This window comes from Trichoplusia ni, chromosome 5 (genome assembly GCF_003590095.1).
Source record: "Trichoplusia ni isolate ovarian cell line Hi5 chromosome 5, tn1, whole genome shotgun sequence".
Classification (NCBI taxonomy): domain Eukaryota; kingdom Metazoa; phylum Arthropoda; class Insecta; order Lepidoptera; family Noctuidae; genus Trichoplusia; species Trichoplusia ni.
Window position 1 is genome coordinate 15,868,714 of NC_039482.1, and position 26,263 is coordinate 15,894,976.

The 26,263-nt window shown below is 37.3% G+C and overlaps 1 protein-coding gene across 1 annotated transcript in view; it reads left to right on the forward strand.

Annotated features, from left to right (window-relative positions):
- The window catches only part of LOC113494070, a 118,125-nt gene that overhangs the window by 59,720 nt on the left and 32,142 nt on the right, over nt 1–26,263 (forward strand). The window contains exons 7-17 of the mRNA XM_026872206.1: nt 3,023–3,160; nt 15,110–15,461; nt 15,652–15,766; nt 15,948–16,067; nt 16,990–17,306; nt 17,656–17,774; nt 17,936–18,024; nt 18,105–18,222; nt 18,500–18,597; nt 18,844–18,985; nt 19,427–19,544. Of these exons, the coding sequence (XP_026728007.1) occupies nt 3,023–3,160; nt 15,110–15,461; nt 15,652–15,766; nt 15,948–16,067; nt 16,990–17,306; nt 17,656–17,774; nt 17,936–18,024; nt 18,105–18,222; nt 18,500–18,597; nt 18,844–18,985; nt 19,427–19,544 (1,726 nt within the window). The remainder of the gene's footprint in view (nt 1–3,022; nt 3,161–15,109; nt 15,462–15,651; nt 15,767–15,947; nt 16,068–16,989; nt 17,307–17,655; nt 17,775–17,935; nt 18,025–18,104; nt 18,223–18,499; nt 18,598–18,843; nt 18,986–19,426; nt 19,545–26,263) is intronic.

Here is a 26,263-nt window from a genome sequence, read left to right on the forward strand (position 1 = left end):
ATGTCTTTACATGTCATAAACAGTTTGTAATTAGTTACGTGCCATATCATTGTCTGGCTAAGAATACCTAGTGCATATTTACCCTCTATTTAGGTCGCTTTCTTCACGAATGTAGTTGATTTTCAGAAGTATAACAGTCTCAAGAATAATGAATTTATGAATTCTTACGTATAATCGTAACAGACTGAATATAATCTGTTCAGTCTTTAAACTTATTTTGTACTAAAGTTATGGATTTGTTCCGGTCTTATATAAATCATGTTTAATTGACACGTCTAGGAAATATAATTCTTGTTTTATGTATTTACTTATGTTTATGTATTTACTTTTTGAATAAGAATATTGTAAATCATGTTTTGTAGTATTGAAATTATTTAATTGGACACTTCAGGAAATAGACTGTATCTAGAAATAATTAAATGTCTATATCCAGTGTTGGTGTAGATAAAACACAGCACATTATCTTAGAACACATCAGTTGACCATTACGAAGCTAAGTTAATAATAATATGCGCAAGGTATCACAAGTGTGAGCTCCTTACCCCGCTATCGGCATGTTTTCTCTGACCCCCGACCCCGGCCCCTGACCCCCGCACATGTTCCCGCCGACGCATATATACTGGTTACTAGATATACCTCACATATAACTTGAATAGGTAGTAACGAAGCAAGCGAGATTAGTTTTTTTTTCTAACCTGTATTGATTATATAAGCTTGCGTTTTGAAGGACTAGTTGTATATTTTTATTTCTTCGCGACGATTTCTTGGACTGCTCTTTCGATGTATAAATAATTGTTGGGTAATATGTTGTCTGATGAACTTGTGAAAGATATGAGATGAAAGAGGTGAAACACATTGCTTAGCTAGTATTATAAAAGAAATCAAACGTATTCATTGTGTCCCACTTCTGGCCAAAGGCCTACCCCAAATTCTTACACGATTCTCCATCCTGGGAAGCGTTGCCAGACGTCCCGATTTTTAAATCAAATTTTAATGTCCGCGGGACAGCTCGGTCCCGCTTTTCGGAGAGAACTTGACCGTACGCCTTTCTTAGGATTCACACAGACTATTGTTTGAAACCAGTGGCGTAGCGTGGTTCACCGTCGCCCGGGGCAGATTCAGTCCAAATACGAATCTAAAAAAACCTCACAAAGTTTTCGCGGAGTTAAGTTACATTTGTTTGCTTATGTTGTTCGCGCACGGATCATCGAACATCAATCATCACCTTTACATGTCCCACACCTGATGGAAGAGTCCCGCTATTTTCACTCAAAAAGTAACTAAGTCCCGACTTGTCAAAAAAAAAAAATCTGTTAACGCTGATCCCGGGCCATAGGGAATCAGCCCACATTTTTATTTACATGAATTATGATTAAATATTTTGGTGGAAAAACGTCTCTAATAATTAAATAAAGAATGTGCGGTCTCTACGTACCATTTTAACTGAAGCGTCGATGGTGGTCCAATAAATTAGCATTTTGCACATTTTTAATAAAAACGTACCAAAAAACATGTAACGTTTCGCAAACGGTTGTTATTGATTCATAAGATATGCAAACATATCTGAACTATGAACTTGATCTTTGAATCAGGACGTTAAACATAGTAATAAATAAATACGCAGAAAACTAATAGGCTTGTTAACTGTTAGATAAACGGGAACTATGATAGAAACCATGTGCGAATATCAGCAACTTTTGAAAAAGATGGTGCAAGATATAATACATTTATGAAAGTAGCTGAAGCTTGGTCACGACCTTTGGCTGTATTTTTCGGGTTAATATGTAGCTTATGCCATGACACTCACAAATACACACTCTCACTCAATAAAAATAAGGAATACATCCTCAGAAACTTTACCTTAATAGGTATAAGTATAGTTGAAACAATGGTTTTCTAATATTGTTTTAAGGTTGTTAAACAATGAGTTTGAAATACGTGCAGATGTACAAACGTTGCTTCATCATTATTTTATACTTACACAGAAAATTTAATGAACAAAGTATGTTGTAGCAATATTTTATAGCTTAAATAATATTGATGTAGTAAATTTTAATTTAGCTCAAAATATCAAAACTGCTAGGTTGCAGTGTGGTAGGTAGCTATTGGGACCCGAAACCTTGGAAACCTTGGATTGTGGGCCTTTAAAGGTCTGTCCTTTAAAGACCAGGCAAGACTTGACATAGCACATGACGTGTCTTCCCATCTCAACAAATGAAGACATCGCCTCTAAACCACATATCTCGATACATACATCAGTCTATAATAAACGATCCATATTGTTTACAATGAGTATACTTATGACCGAGCCCTATCAGATAGTTGTAATCGGCTGGAGGTCCGCACTGGTCATGTGAGAGCTCTTATCGGGGTCAGGGGCCGGGGTTCAGTTCCGAGACCGTAATAATTACAGCCGATGTTATATTATTGATAGATCAGATCACCTTCTGACGCAGGGGTCGTATCAACTTGTTGATGTTGTTCATCTGTGGAATTTTATAGTTTTGTGTTTGGAAAGAGGATTTCTGTTCAAATGTAAATGTGGAGAATACGTCAGCGGCTAAATTCAAAATCAAAAGTATGTTTTTGATGTGGTAAAGTGGAAAAGTTCGTTTAAGCTATTAAAACATGAATATTTCAGGTGGGCTTTTTCATTAGGCTGGCGTCTTTGTAGAAGCGACACATCGCTAGTTGCAGTGTAGAGCGTTTTCTCGCCTCTACAATAATGAATCTTGTTATTATCACTATTGTATGAACTAGTTTTTAATAGTCTCGATATCGTAAAAACCTTTAAATACGGTTACTTAAATTGACTGGATATTTTTTTGTTGTTACTGGTGTCCGTCAGCTCTTAATACAGTGCTGTCGCAATGAAAGAAATGAGACGCCGTTCTAAAGATTGTAGAGCGCTATCTCGTTTGCACAGCTGCAACGGTCATGCTTTAAGAGGTGGTAGTAGGATGTGTTTAACAGCGTGTACCATGTGGTCATGTATCGCTAACGTATTGCCCCCGCCTTCCAGAACAAGCAGGCGTACTTCCCCATCTTCGGCGAGCAGCACCCGCGGCCGCCGCGCTCGCGCCCCAAGGACGCGCAGGGCACGGTGCGCGCCTGCGCCGCCTGCCACCACCACCTGCTGCAGCAGTGGAACAGCTACCAGGTACACACACACACACACACATGCTGCAAGTGGTAAGAATCACATGACTCACGACCCCAGCCTACATCGCGAAAACATATTGCAGTGAAGTTGACTAAAGAAAAATGAGATGCCGTCCTAATTTTGCAAGAGATATGAATAAGTTGAATATTGATTTACCAGTTTATGGTCCTATCATGATAAATCTTACCGAGTATCTAAATGGTTTCTATGACACAAGTGGGTATATTGTATAAATGATCACAGTGCATTCGTATGAAACGTTCACGCACTGTGCTAACAACGCAGCGCGCCGTGTTAGTACAGTGCACATCGTATTGACACAGTTGTGTAACCCACTCCAAACTCGCAAACATTACATGTACAATACCGAGGTATTGGTTTTGTAGCCACTGGTAATCATGGTACTTTGTTTCAATGTTACAATAAGGAAAATATATTATGTGCTATTCATATCAGATATAGTCTTTGTACTTGAGTGATTTGGAATCAGTTCTTCAGCATACATTTTTGTGTCCACTTTCAGTTAAAGATTTTATTTGCCATATTCCCGGACTTGCCCATTTTTTAATCAAAATAATCGTAACATTATAATAGATTTTGTACTGATTCAATTTAACTGGTTGTGGTTTTGTTGATCACATGAATATAAATTAAAACCCCATATATTTGACACTCAATAAAATTGCTGAAAATTAAAACACAGCTAAATCAAATCGTTTATTCAACCAAATCACAAGACAACAAATTTATTTAATATTGGATCTCCAACAAAGAATACACAAAAACACATTTGCAAACAAAAAATAGTGTACATTTGAGTTGTGCTCCCTCAACTACAGGAGATCACAGCATTCGTATTTTAGACATCTAGGTGAACAAACTTAACTTATAATAATAAAAACATTAATTCATACGTCATGTGATCGCATACCTGTCTGTCTACAGATTACTCAACCTTGGATTTACCAAACGGTAATCTAGGTTCCTAAAAGATACTTGGTTACAGTAATATTTCCACGTAGTGACAAAGTAATAACGTGTTATTTGCACAGATGTTTAGCTAAAAATTCGGTGTCGATTTCGACAGCTCACACACCCTTCTAACTTAACAAGTACTAATAGATTCTAATTGTGACGTCATTAGACACTCTACACGTCATAGGCACGTACTGCATGTGATGGCAGACTTTCAATCTTCATCTCTTTCTGAATCACAAAATGAGAAGGAGACGTTAGATGTATATATTTGCAAGATAATCTCGGTGTAGATAAATATTATTAAATGGTAATGTAAATATTTTATATTTACACGGCATGTTTGTCGAGCTAATGTAACTTGCGTTAGGTAAGTGCCGAGATAACGCAGAATCGAGAAACGGCAGGATATTGCCAGTGCCTGATAATTAAACGAATCACGTTTATGTTTTTATCATTCTATTTTTACATATTATTTGATGGCTCGTATATTTTTGTTTATCATCAATTTGACAGAAATCGATAATTGACTTGCGCATTGGTTTTTACCTGACGCCTTTATGTAGCCTTCAACTTTCACGAGTTTCATGAGTCAGCGTTCTGAAAGTATTTATTACGTTGAATCAGTGAGTTCTAGCGCATTAGTATCCAGATTAAACGATAATTGATGACTAGTGTGAGAATTACTCTGAACTCCTAAAAAACTCGTATATTTAACCTGTTTTCAGAAGGAATGGTCGCAACTGTTATTGGTTATTTAAAATTCTGATAGCCATCCACTGCTTTTGACTATATGACCAGAAATTAATTATTACTTCTGCCTCATAGAAACTGGGCGGTCATTGAGAGCAAACTGTTGTATCGTTAAATAAATATGATAATTATTTAATTAATGAACGGTGCAGCAAATATTTACATAACATTTACGCAGCAGCGGCTCACGTGACCCCTCCGGGATTCCGGTTGGGTCCGAGACTAGTGGGGCGATACTGTTACCGAAAGCTATTAAAATAATAATATGTTAAGCTGATGTCTTATTATGAATTTTACTAATAAAAACCTTAAGTCGATAGATGTCGCTACTTCTTAAATATATACCTAAAATAAAAGCAACTAAATAATCTTATTATTTACATTAATAGCTGGTCAGTTACACACAGCGTGGTGACTCCCATTGTATAACGATTGACGTCTACAAACAAACGATAAGGATCCTCATTACTCGAGAAATGTTAAACAAAAATTATAATGACATGGAGAGGTCAGAAGTGCCGAATGCTGATGTGTGTCACTCGCGGCCCTGCTGATGTCTGTTGAGGCGGCGATAGCGGGATGTCTGTTATCTCCTGGATACGATCGACTAGGCTTTTTATAAGTCCGGTTTAATCTGGATCTGACGATGTTAGAGTTAAAGCTTGAGTACTAATTATGTGTACGGGTATTCATTTTTTATTATTTTTAACATTTTGAATAGCGTCTTTGTTAGTAGGTATCTAATTTTTTAAATTTGCTGAATAGTTCAGAATTTAAGTGTTCACTAATTCTTTTAATAGTGTATTTATAGATCTCTGAGCTTTAATAGATAATTAAAAATAACACGTTATAAAAAAGAAGTTGTAAATTGAACGTTCAATTAAATATTGTCTTTTATGGATATGTCTGGCAATAAAATATACAGGTTTTATTGATTGAGTAGATTGCCTTTGAGATATTTAAATACATTATTTTGACCTCAAGTCATCAATGAGAAATTTGACCTTAAAATCAAATTCAATATTGTATTCAAATTTTGATTAATAATGTCATTATTCAGTTTGAATAATTTGGGGTGCCCCGAATTTAACAATTGCCCTGTCCCTGCGTTTATTCGATAGTGATAAGATGGTTCATTGGTAGAGTCTGGCATAAAAACTTTTCCCTAAAACTATACAAAAGTACGTTTGTGTAAACTTTCACGCGCGCGTCATCTGTGTAAACTTACAGTATCGTAATGTTTGAAGATATCATCATTGATGGCGACTACCGGTTGACCTACAAACGATAAGCGCGACCGCTCCGTCAGTCGCGTGCGGGACCTGCGCCCGAGCGTACGTACCGGGAACACGCCCCCCCTCCCCTCCGCCCACCAGCAGCACTCGCGCGCAGTCACAACCGAAAACTATCGATAACTTATCATTCGATAACTCATTATGTGTCCTACGTGTGTTAGTGGATGTGTTGTGTGAAAATATAATGAGTGCCTTGCAGTGTTTGTGAGTGGATACTTGAAATGCTAGTTCGGATGTGCGGGGATGAGAGATCGCCGGTGAATTGCAAGGTAAATGCGATAAGTCGCATGGTACGGGGTCCTGAGCGCGTGATACGGCGTGATCAGATGCTAATGTTGATTACACTCTGATTACCTTTAGTAATACCTGATAAACATTAGACATTGTGAGAAATATAACAATATGACATTCAACAACAATTTGAAGCGCAAAATATTGATAAGAGGTCGTTGCATATTAATTGATTGCAAAAATCATATGAATATCAAAATGCAAGAGTAGAAGCATAATAGATCAATGATTATCATATCTGTCAATTACAAAAAAACTTCAAGGGACTAAGATCTTAACGTATTAGGTAATAGAGGATAAACTTGCATCAGCATTATCTCAGTTCTGACGAGAGATAATCTTCTTCTGAAGTACACAAAACATCTCTTATACCCTGTTCCTACTGATCACAGTCGTGTTTATCAAGTCTTCAGTCACTGTCCAGTTGATCCATGATGGACCTCAGATATTAAGATACCGTGATTGTTACACTTAATAATAATATGTGTCGCAAACTAAGTGTAGTGACAAAAGCCTATCTACTTTTACTAGGGAGATAAGTGAAAAAGAAAAAGATTCTTGTGGCTTTGGCTGTAAAGAGTCCAGTGTACTGTGTTAAAGTTTGCAGATCAACGAAAGACCATGCATATTAAAGTTGGTCAAAATGGAAAAAAGCCTTTCGGGTACCACAAAGCAAATATACCTATTTCTATTCAAAATAGATTGTCAGTATTCTAATAAAGCTAGCTTTAGGTATTACCTATTAGGCAATTAATATAATCTAGACTTGTTCCCAACGACACGTTTAATTAAGTTAATAAATTTGACATTAAACAGATACAAAAAATACATTAACCTATCTAAGATCTAAGTGATAAATTGATAATGTTTTTGATAAAACTGGTTCATTCACCTATTTCTTTTGTATACATAAAATTGCCCGGCTTTTCTTGTCTAGATCATCATCCGATCCTCCTAATATAATCGAATTTCGGCAGTTATTTTGCTAATTTAGATTTATATTTTGCTCTTAATAGACGACGCTTTGCCCACTCCGTCAACTTATTTGGAAATCTCTACACAGATCTAAAAGAAAGCATAATTATATTAATTTAGACGGATTTTACAAATACTGGCTTAAAAGTTTTGGCTGCCTGAATGATTAAGATTGCTTCTTCAATGGGCGTCGATGGTAGACATAAATTGATATCTTTAGTGACTGGTTTAATGTCGCCGTCAGGTCATCCATTTACAGGATATTATATATACATATTATGTTCTTGAAAGGCAAAACCACTTTTTAAAAACACGCCTTTCAAGAAAACCTCGTAGAGGCAGTTTTCTAAACAGCACAATAAAATATTCTAACTTATTCGACCTTTACCTGAGTCTCTCACCCGCCATCGGCCTTGATTTTTGCAAGACTATATTAGTCACAACCAGGGAAGTCGTAAGACGGTTATCGCATCTTGCATTAATAATTATAATTAGTAATATAAAACTACTGACATCTGCTCTCTGTGCCCATTAGCATGTATTAGATTCTCGATATTATTCCTATACTTATATATAGTATCATCGTTATAAAAAATATTTATCATGTATAAATATGACTACTTTTCGAATTCTGTGATGGGTTTTAGATAATGTTGTTAAGGTTATTTTTTGCTGCAACTAATTATGGTAGATTTATGAAGTACAAGCTTAATCAGATAAACAGAGAATAAGTCTTATTAAATCAGTAGGAAAGAAGAACCCTTCTGTAATTCAAATTTTTAGTTTAGTAATCATTATCAGTGTATTTCTTGGACTACTCATAGAAGACATCTTATATGTTATCTTAAATATGCAGTCCTCAAGGCATTAAGCTATACGTCCCTGTGCGCAGAAGTAACAACCCAACACGTAACAGATCACAACAAACAGCGTCACCTCAGACTGTTTGCTCACCACTTAGGCACCAGTCACCGGCCCGCATTAGCGACTGCCTAAACTATCTAATTTGTTCACTTTCGTATTACGCGGACACGACGATTTGTAGGTGTGTCTTTCATGGCAAATAAACCTATCAGCATTAGAGGTTTAGAGAACTTTTACCGTCTCCTAAGGAATAAATTAAAAGTTTGTTGAATCTGCTTTTTACTTAAAGCAGCCCAAGCGACGCGTCATGATTGTATAAAATAAATCTCATCTCCATTATTGCTACTAATTGTAATGGTAAATATTTCTCCGTTTTCCTGCTAAGCTAAACTTCTTTGAAGCTTCAAAGTACACACAGTCTAGACGTGATTTAAGGGTGTTTTTTCGTGAGTATATAATTGAAATCTTCATTTCACTAAAAGCCCAAAAAAGCTTTCCAGGTCGTAGAATTCCCCCCCCCCCCACAAAATACCAGATATCTTTACAAATGAAAAATATCCGCGTATCCGAGACAGCATCGATTTAAACAGGTTTTATAATAAGCCGGCGATGACAGACGAATTATGATAATTGTTATCTCATAGATAGTAAACGGAAATCTACATAATTACTTAACTGATAGTCTATTGGCGTGATCTTTACTCAGATATGAACACTGAGTCATCATACGAATTTGACAGGAATCTTACACCCCGATGTTGTTTGAATTCCTACTATTTTTAAACACGACTTCAAATTTAAATAATTTCAATGATCAAACACTGTCTCATCATCAATTTCCAGTTTTTCCCAACCTTAGTTTCTTACCAGATAGAATATGCTTCGTCACGGTCGATTTGAAGAATAACATTTTCAAATAATAATTTTATAGTTATTACAAATAAAATACTGAGTCAATGATTCCACATCAAGATCCATAAATAGACATCGTAAAATAATAATGCAATCAAATAAAATGGAAGTGGTATAACTGGATTAGAACCATGCTAACCTAAAAATAATATCGTTTTACTTTGCTAGATATATCGATGTGGATTAAAGTATATTGCATAATAGACTGAAGTAATTAAGCAAAACTTGATCGATTAGGTTTCTTGAGAATGTCACCCAAAAACCTAGTTTTATAGATGTGAAAAGCTAATTAGAGACATCGTCAATAGCTCTTGCTTTGTCGGTACATAGATATATTTAATTTATTTATGCATTCTGAGAAATTATCAATAGTAATTTCAGCTAAGTAATTCCTTAAACAATTTTGTGTGGAAAAGCCCAGTGATACATTGCAGTCTAAAGTCGTGACGTCTACAAATTGAACGGACATGTGAGCTATGTTTGTGTATTTTAACAATTATAGTAAACCGGTCACGCCCACTTCAGAAACTTGCCATCTCTATTATTTAATGATCCTAATTTTAATGATTGCTTACTAAAGTGTGACGAAGTAATATTCAAATTGAGTGAAGTTATATAGAATTAATTACATAGATATAAAAAGCATAGCTAAAGCGTAAAATATTCGATAGATATAATATCCAGTTGATAATCATTGGATGATTTTGCTGTTCTACTTAAATGAAGATATGGAAGTAATAATATAGTTTGCTAAAAATAAGTCTTATCACATGAGGTCAGGATGAAAGCTAAGGTCGCGCAGGTCAGTAAACACTGGTGACTCCTACGAATCAAGAGCAAGTATCTGTTATTTAAATAAGAATCGACATAAACCAGTTTTATCGTGTCCGAGTCAATGGAATAATTTAATAGCTTTAATCTATTTGTTTCTGGCTTGTGCCCTCATTTGTTATCCCTTGAGAATTTAATTGTTTAGATATATGGATTGTTATTTGGTTCATAATTCTATTAAACGGATCGCCTATCATAAGTGATGAAAAATGTACTGAAATTTTAGTCAATTTTGTTTTGATTTATATTATCGCTTTCATCATATATTTTGGTAAATAAAGAGAAACTATGTTTAAGGGATGATGTTATTAGTCTAAGTCGATTTAGTAGCGCATGAAAACGTAATCGCAGAAAGTATTAATTATGTAATGTTACACGTTGCAATCAAGCTTATCATAATATTTTTTCTTGTAAAGTCAGCAACAAAAGTCAATGGACAAATAAACCAAGAGAAAAGAAATTCGTTTTTTTCAGTAGCGTCTAGAAAATTGGTGTTCAATGTGATCAAACTGAGAATTTGTTGACACGAATAGGATACTAATTGTTAAAATACAGCTACAAGAATTTGAGAGGTACTAATATTAATTGGTTACACAATAGTATGTCTTATACAATTTAATATAAAGACTATTTTGTGATAGCACAGTAGCAGCTTAAAGTTTTAAATTGTTGACAGCACGTCTGGGTAGGCTGGTTTTTTATCGTGTAATCATCACGTTCTAAATATAAATATCAAGATAACATTTTATTTTTTAATTTCTCCGACGCTTTTATCATGTCAATTTCGTAATTTTACTGCAAATATTATTTATTTGTATGATTTGTTCTTAGCTCGTGTTTCTTCTTATTCATTTAATATTAATTTAAGATGAAAAGATTCTGATTTATTATCGAATGAGCACTACCATTCCCTTGCCAGTAGCGCCCTCTTTGATTCTTTTTGGAATAAGATTTGGAGGCCTCTTATATTTTTAAAAGCTACTGCTTACAACGCTACATTTATGGCGTTGTACCTCAAATTCTTTAAATTCTATAACTAACGATGTCTAACATTTACTCCATCAAAAATCCATTTATGCAAGTTACGATGTAGCCCTTTTTGAATGTCAAAAATCATAGTCAGAACTCCGTGTCGCCCAGCCTTCACCGCATTTTAAATACTCTAGCTGTGGAGGAAAAACGTCGCAACAAACTCCACAGCACAGCACGCTGTCACTTTGACAAGACGATACAAAATTGTAATGTAACAAGTATAAATTTGTAACCGCTATCTATAAAGCATAACGTAGAATTTGCGACTTATCTTCATACGGGTATTTTAAATCGGCTTATTTGATAGTGTATCTTTATAACATAAGCTGTTGCTGTTTGTAATTACATTGTGCTGTCTCATCACTTCTATAATAAGTCGATGGAAATCCCGGTTTACCTATTTTCATATCTAGATCTTAGGTGATGTTATCTTTGACTTATCTTGCTGCTATCGTCACATGATGCAATATGATAAATAAGCTTTGTATTTAGGGCTATGACCTCATAACAAGTTTCGTAGATTTGAAAGTGTAGCAGCATAGACAGACTTTTTTGGTGTTTCTAAGGAAATTCAGCACAGCATTGTTTTTGGTTTTAATCGATATGGTGATTCACCAGCTGTTTAGAAACAAACCAGCTCTTTTTGATCGTCAAAAAACACTAAGCAGGCAGCATCAGAGATCGCCCATCATCGCTCTCTCGTGCTCTAGCTGTGGAGAAAAAATGGAAAACAAACTAATCATTATCATCATCTGAGCCTATAACTGTCCACTGCTGGACATAGGCCTCTCCGATCGTTCTCCAGTGCGACCGGTTCAACCAACTAATGTCAGTAATAAATATCAAAGACAAAAGAAAAGGAAAAACTTGCATGTTTGAACAGTTATGTGTTATCAAGCATTAAGATAAGCAAAGAAGGATAAGCTTAAAATAAGTTATATAAGAAAGGCTAATAAAAATAATCATTGTCACCTGTTATCGAGGCTCCACCTAGCGAGTGGTTATCACAGCTGTGACGTCATCTTTATCAGCCGGATCATAATCTCTGATACATGTGTGGACTCCATATAAACCGGCTCACCACATGACAAGGTAAAAGTACGAACGATAAGATAATAAGGCTTATGTGCTAGACAATCAATTAAAATGACGTTTGTTTTTCCTTCACAAATAAAAGCGATTTTATACATGAAGATTTTAGGGTTAAAATGTTTTCCGGTGATTTCGAACTTCTATTGTTGTGTCAACAATGTTCACAGATTTATTTTGATTATGTACTTACTGTTTGGCAATTTGTTGATATTGCTTGAGTGATATGAAATGATAAATTATAGCGGGCTAATAATCTTTATGTGGTGAATGTGGGTAAACCTCATACTGATTGTACAGATCAGTCTGGCTACGCTAGGGTATGTCTAGGCACACAAGTGTTGTTGGGCGATGAGACTGTAGTTCTTACTACCAGCTAGTACCGACACTATGAGGTAAGGCGTATGCATTGTGAAAAGAAGACGGCACACTAGACAAGGGTAGGGTAGAGTCTCTCACATACTATGACAAAGATTTTGCATTTGGAAGATGATGGTGAACCTTACTAAAGAAAGTTTCATGAAATATTAAAAATAAAAGAAACCAAGCCCACTGTGTCACGCAAAATACACTTGATCCCAATTAACACAATATAACAACTCCAAACGCTATCACTATGGCAACATAAATTAATAAAGAAAACAAAACTATTAAGCATGCAATGTATTACAATAAAAAAAAAAACGTGTATTATCAGCGGCACCTTCGTGAACCGACCTCTCCGGGGCAGTGCACTCTGAAAAAGTGTTGACACTAGATAAGGAGCTGACCCCTCGTAATACTGACACTTATTGTGCCACTGGAATAGAAATTATCGACACTTGACGGCTACGAGCGAAGCGTGACTCACTAACATCTGATCGTTTCTAGAACATTAGTGCCATTAGAATCTGTCCACATGTACACTATATAATTATGTACTCATATCGAGTAGTTTACTATCAATGCTTGTTTTTTTTTTTTACGAATAATTTCTTTTAAATCCCTCCTCAAAGTCCGCGTTTCAGTTAGTGAAATTAGAAGACAAAAGAAAAATAATAATTATTTTTAGTTGGACTTAGTTGCTTTTTCTACTACGATTTTATAAATCTTTTACACTCTCTGAAGCGTGCGTGACGCTCAGCCTTAAATTTTGGTTTATCTTGAGCTATTTACTGCATTAAGACATCTAAGAATAAATGGTTATTTTCATCCACTCTTATCTCTAATTACGACCACGGCAAGCTAGATATGACAACTTTGATTCAGATGCATCCAGTTGGAGTGTACATAAATGGTTGTTATGAATCACTTAATCAGCTTTCTGTTAACTTTTATCATTGTTCGAAGCTTATGTAAACAAGTTAATAATTCGGTCGCGCGGTATCAGTGGCCCGTTTGTTTATAATTATGATTTTAACGTGGCCTATGATCCGACCTCGCCGATCAGAGGGTAGATCGGTCCTCGCAATGATAGCCTTTACAATATTTAGTCTATATCGGTCAGAGATAATCATATGATTATTTTTATTTCCACGCATTCTATAGTGTTGTGTGCACATATACTATGTATATGTTAGTATATCGCCTCTTGCGCAAGATTTAACATAATCTTGAATCATCGATTTGATAATAGCTTTCGATTGAGTTTATCAACTTTATTCTAATGCTAATAGCGAAATAAATGCGTCATTATGTAACTTGATTTCTCGTCTATCTAAGGTTAATCTACGATAAGTTTTTCCTAAAATGGTCACAAATCGTATGAGCACCATGTGGCATGCTCCAAGGAGGTGTTTTGCGACCTACATTCATTTTATTATGTCGTCATGTTTTTTTATTGTTATCGCCGAAGTAACCCCTTTTATCTTAAACCCATTATAAGTGTGTATAGTAAACATAGATAGTGGAATAATCCTCAATTTTATTGGTTGTTTTATTTTACGCTTCAACATTATCATACGATGCGATGTAATTTTTCTTACGTTGCCAACATAGGTCATCTAATTTATCATAAAATAAATCATGATAATTATTTTATTAATACCAAAATTAATTGCAATATTCTTTTATGTCCATTGATGACACAAGTCATGTGACTTTTATAATCCAACGTAAATGCAATAATGAAATATTTTTCACACCGTTTTCCTTAACAACAAACTGTGTAAACATGAATTTCATATTTTACTAGATTCATTGACTGTAGCGTTTTGTTCTGTAAGTGCTCAATTGGAACCGGTTACATATGTACATAGTATTGTATTGTATATTATGAGTATTTGTATTAAGATGACAGAATACGCAAATAAAACTTTATACCTACGTCAATGTACTATAACATCGCCTGTATAGCCTGAATACCTATCAAGTATGAATAATACAAGCACACAATTTGTTAATATAAATTAATTACTTGAATAATATAGAGTATTTGTTCGCAGTATTTCTGTGTACTTTCCATTCGTTACGTTGACACAATGATGAAGCGACAAACATGGTTATTTTTTGTACTATAGTGTAGTATGGATGACCCGCCCGGTTATCGACCCTGATAACCTCGGGATGAGAGCGAGTGATGTGCTCTGAGGTCGGTGGAATGTTCCGGAATCCATAATTAGGATTATTTACATTCATGGCAATATGACGCTGATGCTTAGTGGATCTCGTTATTAGTATATCATAACCAAACTATTAGGTCAATGACAAAATTTATTGCGAATCTAAGTTAGGTCGTAAAGGTTATAGTTTATTGATACATATATACACGATATTATGTACATACACAAAAAGGAAATATTTTCTATTATTTGATAAATGTTATTTATTATGTATTTTTTACTGTACCCATCAATTTTGAAGTTATGTGAGTGTCAAACTCACATAACTATAATCAGTTACACATTCTTCCAAAACAATGAGTTGACGATCCACGTCTCTCGTGTGACAGATGCGCGGCGTGGCGGCGAACGAGCGCGTGTACACGCTGCGCACGCGGCCGCCGTCGCTGCTGCCGCCGTCGCCGCTGAGCCTGGCGTCGTCGGGCGACAAGTCGCTGGCGGCGCACAACACGCACTCGCCGTCGCTGGAGCGGCTGGAGCGCCTGGAGCGGCTGGAGCGGCCCGCCAGCCAGCCCGCGCCCGCGCCCACGGCCAGCTTCGTGTGCTACGTGTGCGGCGTGGGCGCGCTCAGCTCGCAGCTGCGCCTCGTCTACTGCTGCCCCAACCCCGAGCGCGAGCCCTACTACCCCTTCATCACCTCGCTCAAGCCGCACCAGGACGCCAGCCCCATCAGCCCGCAAGGTACACATCGACAATCAATAAGTTAATCGCGTTGCGGAAAGATAAAAGGGCGAATATGCCATAAAACAGGAAAAAATATCTGCCTGTTATTGGCTGTGTAAAACGGATTTCCAAGTTAGCATTTTTTTTATACTGTAGCTTATCATGATGCCATCTCGCTAGGGTTCCTTAGAACAGTGTTTTGTTACAGGCATGGTACAAATATGTGCGTCGTGTTACAAGAGCATACCGCACAAGTACCCCGCGTACGGCGAGAACGGTGAGCCCAACGCCGCGCACAACAACTCCCATACTAACAATATTAGGTGAGTCACATCAAACAATTTACAAATATTGTACATATATTAAATGGAAGTAATTGGAAGTTGAGATTGGCAGAACTGCGAAAAAGAAAGGTTATGCTCAGCAGTGGGAAATTCCGGGGATAGAATTACATATAAGAATCTCATTAACCACGTGTTCTACAATGTATTATGTATGTTCCAGGTTTAAGCCATACGACATTAAATCAAGTTCGAATCAATCAAATAAGCGCACATCGAACGCGCTGTCAAATAGTCCGCAGAGCCAGATAGTGTCCGGGGAGAATGGCATGGGACTATACAGGTCAGTGTTGTTCAGTTCAATTATGTTTGACGTTTATGTCGTTACGTGTTTGCACAGCACGTTGTAGTTACTCGCCGCTCTTTGCATTTCTAACCGATAAATAATATATAATTCGCGTGGGTTGGAGTGGGGGGGGGGAGGGAGATAATCCACGTTACTCTTAAAGTGTTGTAGTGGACGCGATACAAAGTAGATGGCTCCCTACTAATTACTTTTAATCACAATAATCAAAATATTTTCGTATGGCTAAGAGAAGAACTGTTGAAACGATTTGTAAAATTTAGATCATTGTAACAAAATTTGTTACGGCAAAATGGATAAAAAATTAAGCTGCTTTTAGAACAGTGTAAGATTTTGATCGTAAGATCGTAGTTTTATAAATAAAATGCTATGTGATGCACTTGTAAATATTTTGACGCCAGACCTACTTGAGATTTTCAAGGAATTGAAAGGACTTGTTTTCTAGTAATTGTCAAGTAGATACTTATGTTTACTACCTATTGTGATGAAGCAGCCTCTTTGTAGTGTTATATTAAAAAGTAACACGTTTTTTAAAGATAAAAGGTGTTCGATTCAAGTTGGTTTTAATCAATAGTACTCATTTAAACAAAAGATAGCATTTTGGTGTAGTATACTCTTTTTTCGTTTTTTAAGTTTGGATTTTTCTGTCTGTTTGTGTCGTTTTGTGGAGAGAGTTGTATATTGGTAAAGCGGGGTGAATAGAGACAGAGGTTTTGATAAAATCTGAACGTTTAAGAACATAAAATATAGAGATTGTGTTTAAGCATTTTCATTTAAGCAAACGCATGCGACCAGCTAAAATACTATTTTCCATTCGTCCCTTAAAACTCTATATTTTACGCTACTTACAATGAACGCAGTTGTTAGTTGCGACTCGTCTGTACAGTCCTCCCACCCCTAGATGCTACGTGTGCGCGGGGCTGTTCCCGCAGCAGTCCATGGAGTGGCTGTCGACGGTGGCGGAGTACATGAACTCGCACGCGATGCACTTCCCGTGCCTGGCGGGCGCGGCGCGCGGCGGCCGCGTGCTGGCCTGCGCGCGCTGCGTGCGGCATCTGGCGCGCCAGTGGGAGCTCATGGACGCCGAGAGGGTGCCGCTCGAGCACCGCAGATACAACATCCCGTCGCCGCTGCCCTCGAACTCCTCCGTGAACGGCGAGCGCGTCATCCCCACCCCGCCCTCAACCACCTCCGACAGAACCGTCGCTAGTAATAGTGGTCAGTTACTTATATATAATATAATACGACAATCATTAAAATCAATCTCAATACATCATAATAAAATTATTCTTCTAAAGATACGCAACATTTTATCCAATAACACAGTGTCAGGATTCCCTCATTAGCAATTAATGCGGGAAGCCTGATTATCAGTCGAAGTTTGCGAAGCAGATATGTTTTCAATTATGAAATACTTTCCCTACTCAACTACAGCGACCTCCAATCGAAAGTTCTAATAACTACACTTCAAGTCCTATTGCCCAAATTAAAATTATCGGAAATTCAGAAAATCTAGGACTGACATCCATGTTGATTTATACTAACTAGTATTAATATGGTTTCGCAGCTTGTACTTCTATCTACTGCTTCCTGTGCGGGCTGCACTCGGACTTCACGCTGGCGCGGATCCTGTACGGCCAGCCGCAGGGTAACGCGCCCTACTTCCCCTGTCTACTCACGCATCAGGTAAACCATACACTATCATACGAATCTATTTCTATTGGCTATTGAAATAAGGCTCAAAGTACCTTTGCCGAGGTCACGAACGAGATTTCTAATGTTTTCAATCCAAATCTTATTACATTTCATTGTAAAAACGTGTTATAAAGTCTTTATTGTGTTTGTAGAGTCATCCAAACGCCGAGCAGTTACGTGAGAACGGCTCGGCTCTAGTCTGTACGTTCTGCTACCACTCGCTGCTTAGTCAATGGAGAAGGTGAGCCATTTAGCGTTACAAGGTTTTTACTTTAATTTTAAATTTTCGGACAAATCTCCAGTAAAAATGTTTCTGTGCAGGTACGAGGCGCTGGGCGGCTACCCGCCGGAGCGGCGCGTGTACAACACGCACGACTACCACTGCCATCTGTGCGGGATCAAGACCTACCGCAAGCGGGTGCGGGCCTTGCCTATCAAAGTGAGTACACGCAAGTGGTACTATGTAGAACCCACTAAACAACGGAAGAAACTACGAATATAAACGAGGGATGTTTAGTGGTCGAGTTGAGAATTGCAAAAATATCAAATTTGAAAGACTTCATTTCACACTGAGTTTTCAGGAGTAAAGAAAAGTAACATTAAAATAGCAGAAAAAGAAAGTCGGAAAAAAATTAAATCTTTTACAATTATAATCTTAGAAATGATCATTATTGTTTGAGTAGAAATAAAAATATAATATATTTATTTTGTTTCAGGAATTCCCATTCTTAGTGCAAAGGCGGACTGAAAATTCATTATTATTAGAAAATGGCGATTATGCCGTAGTATGTTTAGACTGTTATGAAAGCTTAAGGTAAGTTCACGATTTATAAGTTAATACTTTTATTTTTTTCTATCAAAAGTGTTTTATTTTAATGTAGACCACGTCATACTAAAATGGGAACAGAATTGCGTTGCGGGCGTATCTTCTCAATGCAGTCTAATTATCTGTGTCATTCGGGGTAGGGTTCAATGGCAATGTTAGCTTTTACCTAGTTCGTGTATTCCCATCGAATGCACTGTGTGTAGTGTAGTGAGTGGTCCGTGTCCGTGTGTGCAGGACGCAGGCGCAGGACTACTCGCGGCGCGGCGTGCCGGTGGACAAGCGCGAGTACAACTGGCTGCAGCAGCCGCCGCCGCCCGAGGACTCCGCCGACGTCACCATCGCGCGCCTGCCCTCCGGGGACCGCTCCGACAAGCTGGTGAGCTGCGGACCCACACACATTATGGCATACTTCTACAGTCAATGGACTTAAAGCCGAGTGATATAGCCAGCCACGCCAATCAAACCTGAGCGAAGAATCGCTGCTTCAGAACAACCACATTTGTATTCTATTGAATTATTGTTCTAAGTCAGAGTGTCTTTGAATGTGGCTTGAATATTTACTAGCAGCGTAAAAATCTTTATTGCATGAGCATTTTTTTTTTTAAATAAAGGTAGAAGATTATTAAAATTCATCCTACTAATATTATAAAAGAGAAAGTTTGTGTGTATGGATGTTTTTTCCTCTTTTAATCTCATCATTTTAGATTCGTAGCGAGCAACAGCTAATTAAACTATATATAAATTTTAGTCTTAAAAAGCCTACTCGTATCTAAAGATACAGAAGAACCTTCTAAAGTAGAAGTCACTTTCCGCGCAGATACCTCAATCCCTAGTGATGTCCCGCGGCAGCTCGAAGCGGAATAGCCCCAAGCAGCCGTCCGCGGTGCTCACCGACAGAAGACTGACTCCCGCCAAGATCGACAAACCCGATCAAGGTATGTGCCATTACAGTGATACACCTCTTAAGTCTTTCGAAAACATAGAACTTGATGAAACTACTAAATAAAGACTAGGACTGTTTTTTTGTAAAAATAACTTAAGAATAATAGTTGACGTAGCTTCTGTGGAAGACAGAAGGCACAGGCCGCGTACCGCCGATACTTTCAAGAATTCAGTTGCGCCATCTATCTGCTTTCGTTTTGCTTCAAATAGTTAGCTAAGTAAACATTATAATGTTCTGATCTTATTACGGTACAGCAACAGACAGCACCAAATGTAAAAAAAACACGTCATAAAAAATCACATGATTCATAGTGATTAGTAAACATTTTTATATCGATAAACGAAGCCGTAGGTTTTCACAGTATTGTATAAACGCAGGGTCGCCTCAATTCCCAGGTCTATACGATAGCATCTATCCCCACATTCAGTCGAGAACCTTTTAAGGGCGCGCCTGACTCGCTAATATAACGCATAACAAAATAGCTGCTAAAATGGCTAACCACCTGTGGATGTCTATAAAGTGCTTACCCTCCATACCAAGACGATTCATAGACTAAGTCCGACAAACGCGTTTTAGTTTCATGCCTAATTTTAACAGCCTCTGTGAGGCATACAAGTCATTTAATGCTATAAATGTAAGTTCTTTTTCTTGAACATAACGTGGTATAATTATATGTTTTTATTAGAAAAACTAAGAAAAACTTTTGTAGATTGAAACATTTTACGTTATTCCTAATTATTTTTATCAAACATGGATTTAGGCACAATACTTTTTGTATTACACATCAGAGATGTGTCTCATCTGCGTTGCCTACTCTATCCCCCTCACCGACTCTACCGGTAACAATACACCGTCTTAAGTGCGCGAAGGTATCGCTGACTGCACCCCCTACCCCTCCCCTCGCTCGCTCCCGAGAGTCACTGCCATCTTTGCGAGGGTTTCAAGCGCGCACTTTATTAGCCTTTGTTCAGAGAACGGGGAAATTACTTAATTCTAAGATTTTTTTCGGGTTACGAAAGGGTTTGGGGTCGTGATGTAAATCCCGGGTGTTTTAGGCTGATTTGTGCTTTGGTTTCACAATCCCTTGAGCTGGCGCTTATTGTGACGTAATTTTATTTATGCATTGTTTTGTACTCTTTTGTGTACTTTATAAAATACTTCTATAATTTCCATCAAGATTTATAGCAAATGCTATTAAATTAAAGATAGCATAAATTAAAATGTAACTTTTAGAAATCATATAATCACAGAGACTTTTCAATGTAAATTAATTCACTCAAATCGTATAAATATAATACAAAACAAACCGCTTGACATATCTGCCGCATGAAAAGATTTACCAAAACATAATTTTAAATCGAAAACAAAAAGCTCTTCGAAATATTGCTCAATACTTGTTAAACCGTTACCAATGTTCACACAACATAAACCTTAAGTCAATGTAATAAGGTGTGTTTTTGCGTGTCGCGTTCGGTTTGTATGTCCCTTGAATATAACGAATGTTTGGGTGACGAGAGGAAGTCTGGATAACGTTACATATTGGTGGTTCACGTATATTGTTTTGAGGTCGATGCCTAGTACAAGCGGGGAGCGATTTTAGATAATTTAAAGTTACATATGTATTGGCAAGATGGCAGTTGCTCCTTGTAAGACACTTGTTCTAAGCTGCATTCGGAAGCCGACCCCAACATAGTTGGGAAAAGGGTAGGACGACGATGACACACGTATTGGACTAACAATGACCAGTTGCGTATTTTAGATAAACGACCCTTAATCGAATCGTTGCCATCTCATACCACGGCCTCACTTCTGAAACTCTGGTTGAACGAAAGTACGATACTATTTAAAAATTGTTGCACTGAACTTGAAAGCTAGCTATTTTAATTATTCTTCATATATGTGGTACACGTAGATTCAAACTATCGATCAGTTCCTAAAAATACATACGTTTATAGCGTATTTATATAAAACGCTTCCGCGTATGACTTGTGCCCGTCAAACGTGACGCGGTGGGGTCGGAATTGATCCGCGTCAACGGGCATTACGCCTCGCTTTGAGGTGTACGACTGTTGATGTATGTTATGTAATGCAAGCTCGAGTGTTGCACAACCACATATTATGTTTGACACTAATATATACAATCAATTAACTTAAAGAATCGGTCTATAAACATCATTGGTAATTCCAGCCTGGTCCTGATAAAGATTGTAAGTAATCTTATCTGGATAACTGGGATTCATTAAAATGATTCCAGAGTCTTGTTGAATAATAATGACGAAAACGGCAAAACAAATTATTTAAGTCCAGCAATAAATAACAAGCTTTAATTACATTAAAAATTCATCACAGTGGAAACCAAACAATTGTGACGAAGGCAACAGAATTAGCGGCGTCTCAATGGGAGCCGCCGACAATGCGCGGAGTACTAATTTGAGGGTCTGGCCGACAGAGCCGCGTCAAAGCCCGGATTATTGGAAAGCCATTTGTGGCAAGGGTGGTTGAGGTGGGGCGCCACTGCTAGCGGGTTGTCATTGTCTGATTGTCGTCCGCGCGCTGATTGGTCGTGTCGTCCTGTCAGTCTCGTGGTGGCGTTTATGATAATAGGTTTGTCGTTGTGTAGGTAGATGTGAAGCATATTGTAGTAGCAGGTTTGGTTCTGCGGTCGCTGTTAATTATTGGCTGGTTATTATCTTGCGACAGCCCTTTGTTACTGGATCTTGTTATAATACAAATGAATTCACTATAATTAATATCAGAAATCGTATTAAAAAAAATGTTGGTTCTGCTCACACTTGTACCCCACTCGTACCACTGAGTCATAGAGAATAGATGAGGCAATTTGAAGCAAAACGTATCTTCTCTTCTACGAACACCCAAACACACGCTTGAATGTGCTGTGGCGTGAGATCAGCTTTTCAACTATATTAATTGGACCAAACCTCTGAAAGAATTGATTCTCTTTTTATTTATTTATTTATTTATAATTCTCTTTTAAACCGATTTTATTTGAAAAGGCAAAATTTTTGTTCCATAGCACTGGCTATTTCTGTTTCGTAGTAACCGGTGCTTTAATGATTATTATTTATTTATAAAGAAAACAGTGAACTCGCTTCTTGGAACTACACCTACGCGGAATTAGTTTGACCTCATTAGTTTGTGTATTATAAATGAACGGCTAGGCTTCCCCTATAACATTAACTTAATTATTTCAGCCTTTGTCCTTTTTCAAACTAATTTGAAAAAAAGACAATAGAAGGCCTGCCTAGACTACTCACTTTTTTCTTCTGAAAATAAACTTGTCAAATGTCACATTGTCGCCTCTAAATATGTTAAAAACAACATAGAAGACTTATTTTGTTATTTATTAAAAAACAAATCCTGTTTCTAAATCTTTTACTCACCAAACGATCTCATTATAAACCAGTTATAACCGCACAAACTCCTGAAATTCCTAACACTTGTGACAAATAAAGGGTCCCTCCACAAGTCGGAAGTGCAAAGTTCCCGGGTTTCCCCAGACCGTACCGTGTTCCGTAGTGTGTCGGGTGTCGATTCCCACGTGCTAACGGTATTTGCTCGCCGCCGCGGCCGGCGCCGCACGCCTACATTATTTAGTGAGCGTTTACCGCCCTCCCCATGAGCTAAAGTATAAACTCTTGCATTTGCCGCCCCTGCAATACCCACTTCTGACTAGTTACGTAGTAAAAGGGTACGCTGTTACCTAATTATGTTTTTCCTGGAGTTGTTGCTTACTAGAAGATTTTTCTGTTATTGCTGTTGTGGGGAGCTCTGAACTAATTTTGTTTACTCTTACTGAACCATCAAAGCAGTTGTTTTTGGAAGGTTTATGGAAGACTCAAGATGCCAGGCGAATGGCGCGTAGGGATCGGTTCAATATCTCGTTACATTGTCTGTACATTGACTAACATCCTTTACAAGAGCGCGTCGCAGTTGTTTATAGATCACAAATTCATCGGTATAAGTGTAACGGATCGAAATCTCTCCCTCCCCCCCATCTCCCAGTGGGTGGAGAACAATCGTGTCAAGTATTACTCTCATATAGATGCAGTTCCATTAGCTGTAACGGCTTTTATTGGTCGTGCGAACTATGAAGAATGTACGCAGCTTAGCGCATTTACTATCTTATTTTTTTGTAATTGGAGAAGTTACTACAAGATTTTACATGTAAAACCACAAAGGATTTAAGTATGTGTATTTATAAGATATAGACTTAATTGCTAAGTCTATATTTGATGTTGTGAGTTCTATTAACAAAATATCACAAGCAAGCAATATTGTTTGAAAAATCTTAAAGAAAATTAATAAATACAATTGAAAATAACAAACAATGCTAACTCGGAGATATTTTTAACTTCCTGACAAAGTGCCCACTCCAGTGCAGCTATCGTATGAACAGTTGGTGGCGCCCAACATGGGGCGGCTGTCATATATCGTCCCGCTTTTGTTTCTACCCTCATTCACTTGAAACGTAAGTTTTGTTGTTCGCCAGTTTACGTGAGATGTTTGTTTGATAGTTTCGAACAGTAAAGCCAAGTTTAATGTTTAAAGCAGCTGATAAATTAGGCTGATGTGTGACGTACCAAGAAATGCGCCGTGCTTTTAGCCATTAGTGCTTCTAGGAAATTTTGCTGACGTTACTGTATACACTGTTCCTATAATTCCATAAAAGCCTTTTTACTTTGATAGTAAAATTTGATTTTCCGTTTTAAAAAAGCGGATGGCTGTCCCGCTTGCAACACGTCTTGTTTTCTTTTTCACGTTAACGTTGCTTTTGAAGTCAAGCTATCACATATAACTTTTCTTCCCGATTTCCTCTATTATATATAATCACTACTTGCGTCCTAGGTTTTATTAAGACACAACTGAGCGTACCATGTGTACCAGTGGTGTCTGGATTTAGATGTACAACAATACAGAGTAAAGTTAAAAGTCAGTTGTGTACTCACGTAGAGTCGCCGTCGCTTTGTCTCCTGTTTGTGGTCATTGCGCTTTGTCGCATCGGTCGCGTCTGTCGCAAGTCGCGACCACTTGTCGTAAACCGACTCTTTGATATTTTGACTACTGCACTTCGTCTTCACGAAGAGTGAACGCCTCAAAACGATACACGAAATCAAACAACGACTTTAAGACTGTTTGTTTTGTGAAAGGGACCTGTTTCTTGAAGTTTAAAATGCTGCGACCATTGTTAATATGATTGAGACTTTACGTGGCGCAGAACGGTGACCTATACGTGAACTAGAAAGAAAATAGAACTTATTCTTAGATTTAGTCTAGACTCTAGATATCCTAAATCGAATCACACGTCTATTTCCTCGAACGTTTTACTCATAAGTGAGGCTTGTCGTACTTAACTTCATTTATAACATATTTGTTTCGTTATGTTTTACTTCATATCTTTAAAAAATCATGTTGATAATGAGTCACTCATTAATAACTGCTTTATACGTAAAAACATAACCGCATCCCACTCTTATTAACGCGCAGGTTTACGTAAACCAATCAGGCACTATGTTTAATTTCACTTGACTACAGGCCCGAGGCAGGTACATACATCTATAATAATATAAGAATTCATGTGTTGTGTTACAACGTAAGTCTGATTGCATATGCAACGTCGATACATCTGCTATAATTATACTTGTTACGCATTTCTCTATTGATGCGGAAATGTGGCAAATTTTGGATCGATTCATACCAATATACCAATTAGTTTTTTCGAGAAATACAATTCTTTGGAGAATAACCAACAACAATATCTACTCGTTACTGTTTGAAAAACTGGTAAAATTTGAGTAGTTTGTAACATTCTTTAAATAAATGTCGCCCACAAATGTAATGTAAATTGATACTTTAAATTGAACAATTTACGATCACTCATGACGACGATTTTAAAAGCATTGAATAAATATGAAAATTGTCATTTATTGTTTTAGCTTTTTGAGCCGGTTGTATTGCTATTCATTACATTTTTGCTGGAACCACAGCTTCCGCAAAATCACTTTTGTTCCTGGAACTGCTACTATTACAATATTCCGTTTTAACAAGTTTCAATTCACAGAGATAAATTTATTGGAATTCAGATTTATTTATATGTTGCTGGCCAAATCCACGTTTTTAAACAATCGCTGAAAAGTAATTGGAAAAAGTTGATTCTGATCAAAATAATAATACTAAACGTTAAAAATCCAATCATGTTCTAATTTTCCGCTTATAGGTGTCTACATTTAGCAGTCTTTAGTAAAACTTTGAGCGCATGCTCCATACATCCTGAGTGATATACGTAACGGCGACGTATTTATTTTTACTGTCCCTCCCCTCCTCTTCGCACCTGTCCCTCCCACAGCCTCCGCATTCATCATGCCGACGCGCGCCCTAATTGTTTTGATTCCAATCATATTGACTTTTGCTTCATTATCATGTTTGCCACATTTCGCATGAAAAATTATAAAAATGGAAGCGAGTGAAATAATTTTCCGTTTTTAACTTTGGCACAATTTCCACATGGTAGCAAAAGGCTGCCTTTGGAAAATCCTTAAGTGGAATAGCATAAACTGGGTAATAAACATCTGATAAAGATGACATCAACCTGCTAAAATGAACTCTACAACCATTTCCTATTTAATAATTTTAGTGTGTCATATTGTTTCTATGAATTTCGGGATGGTTTGCCGTCCTTGTATGATGGATACG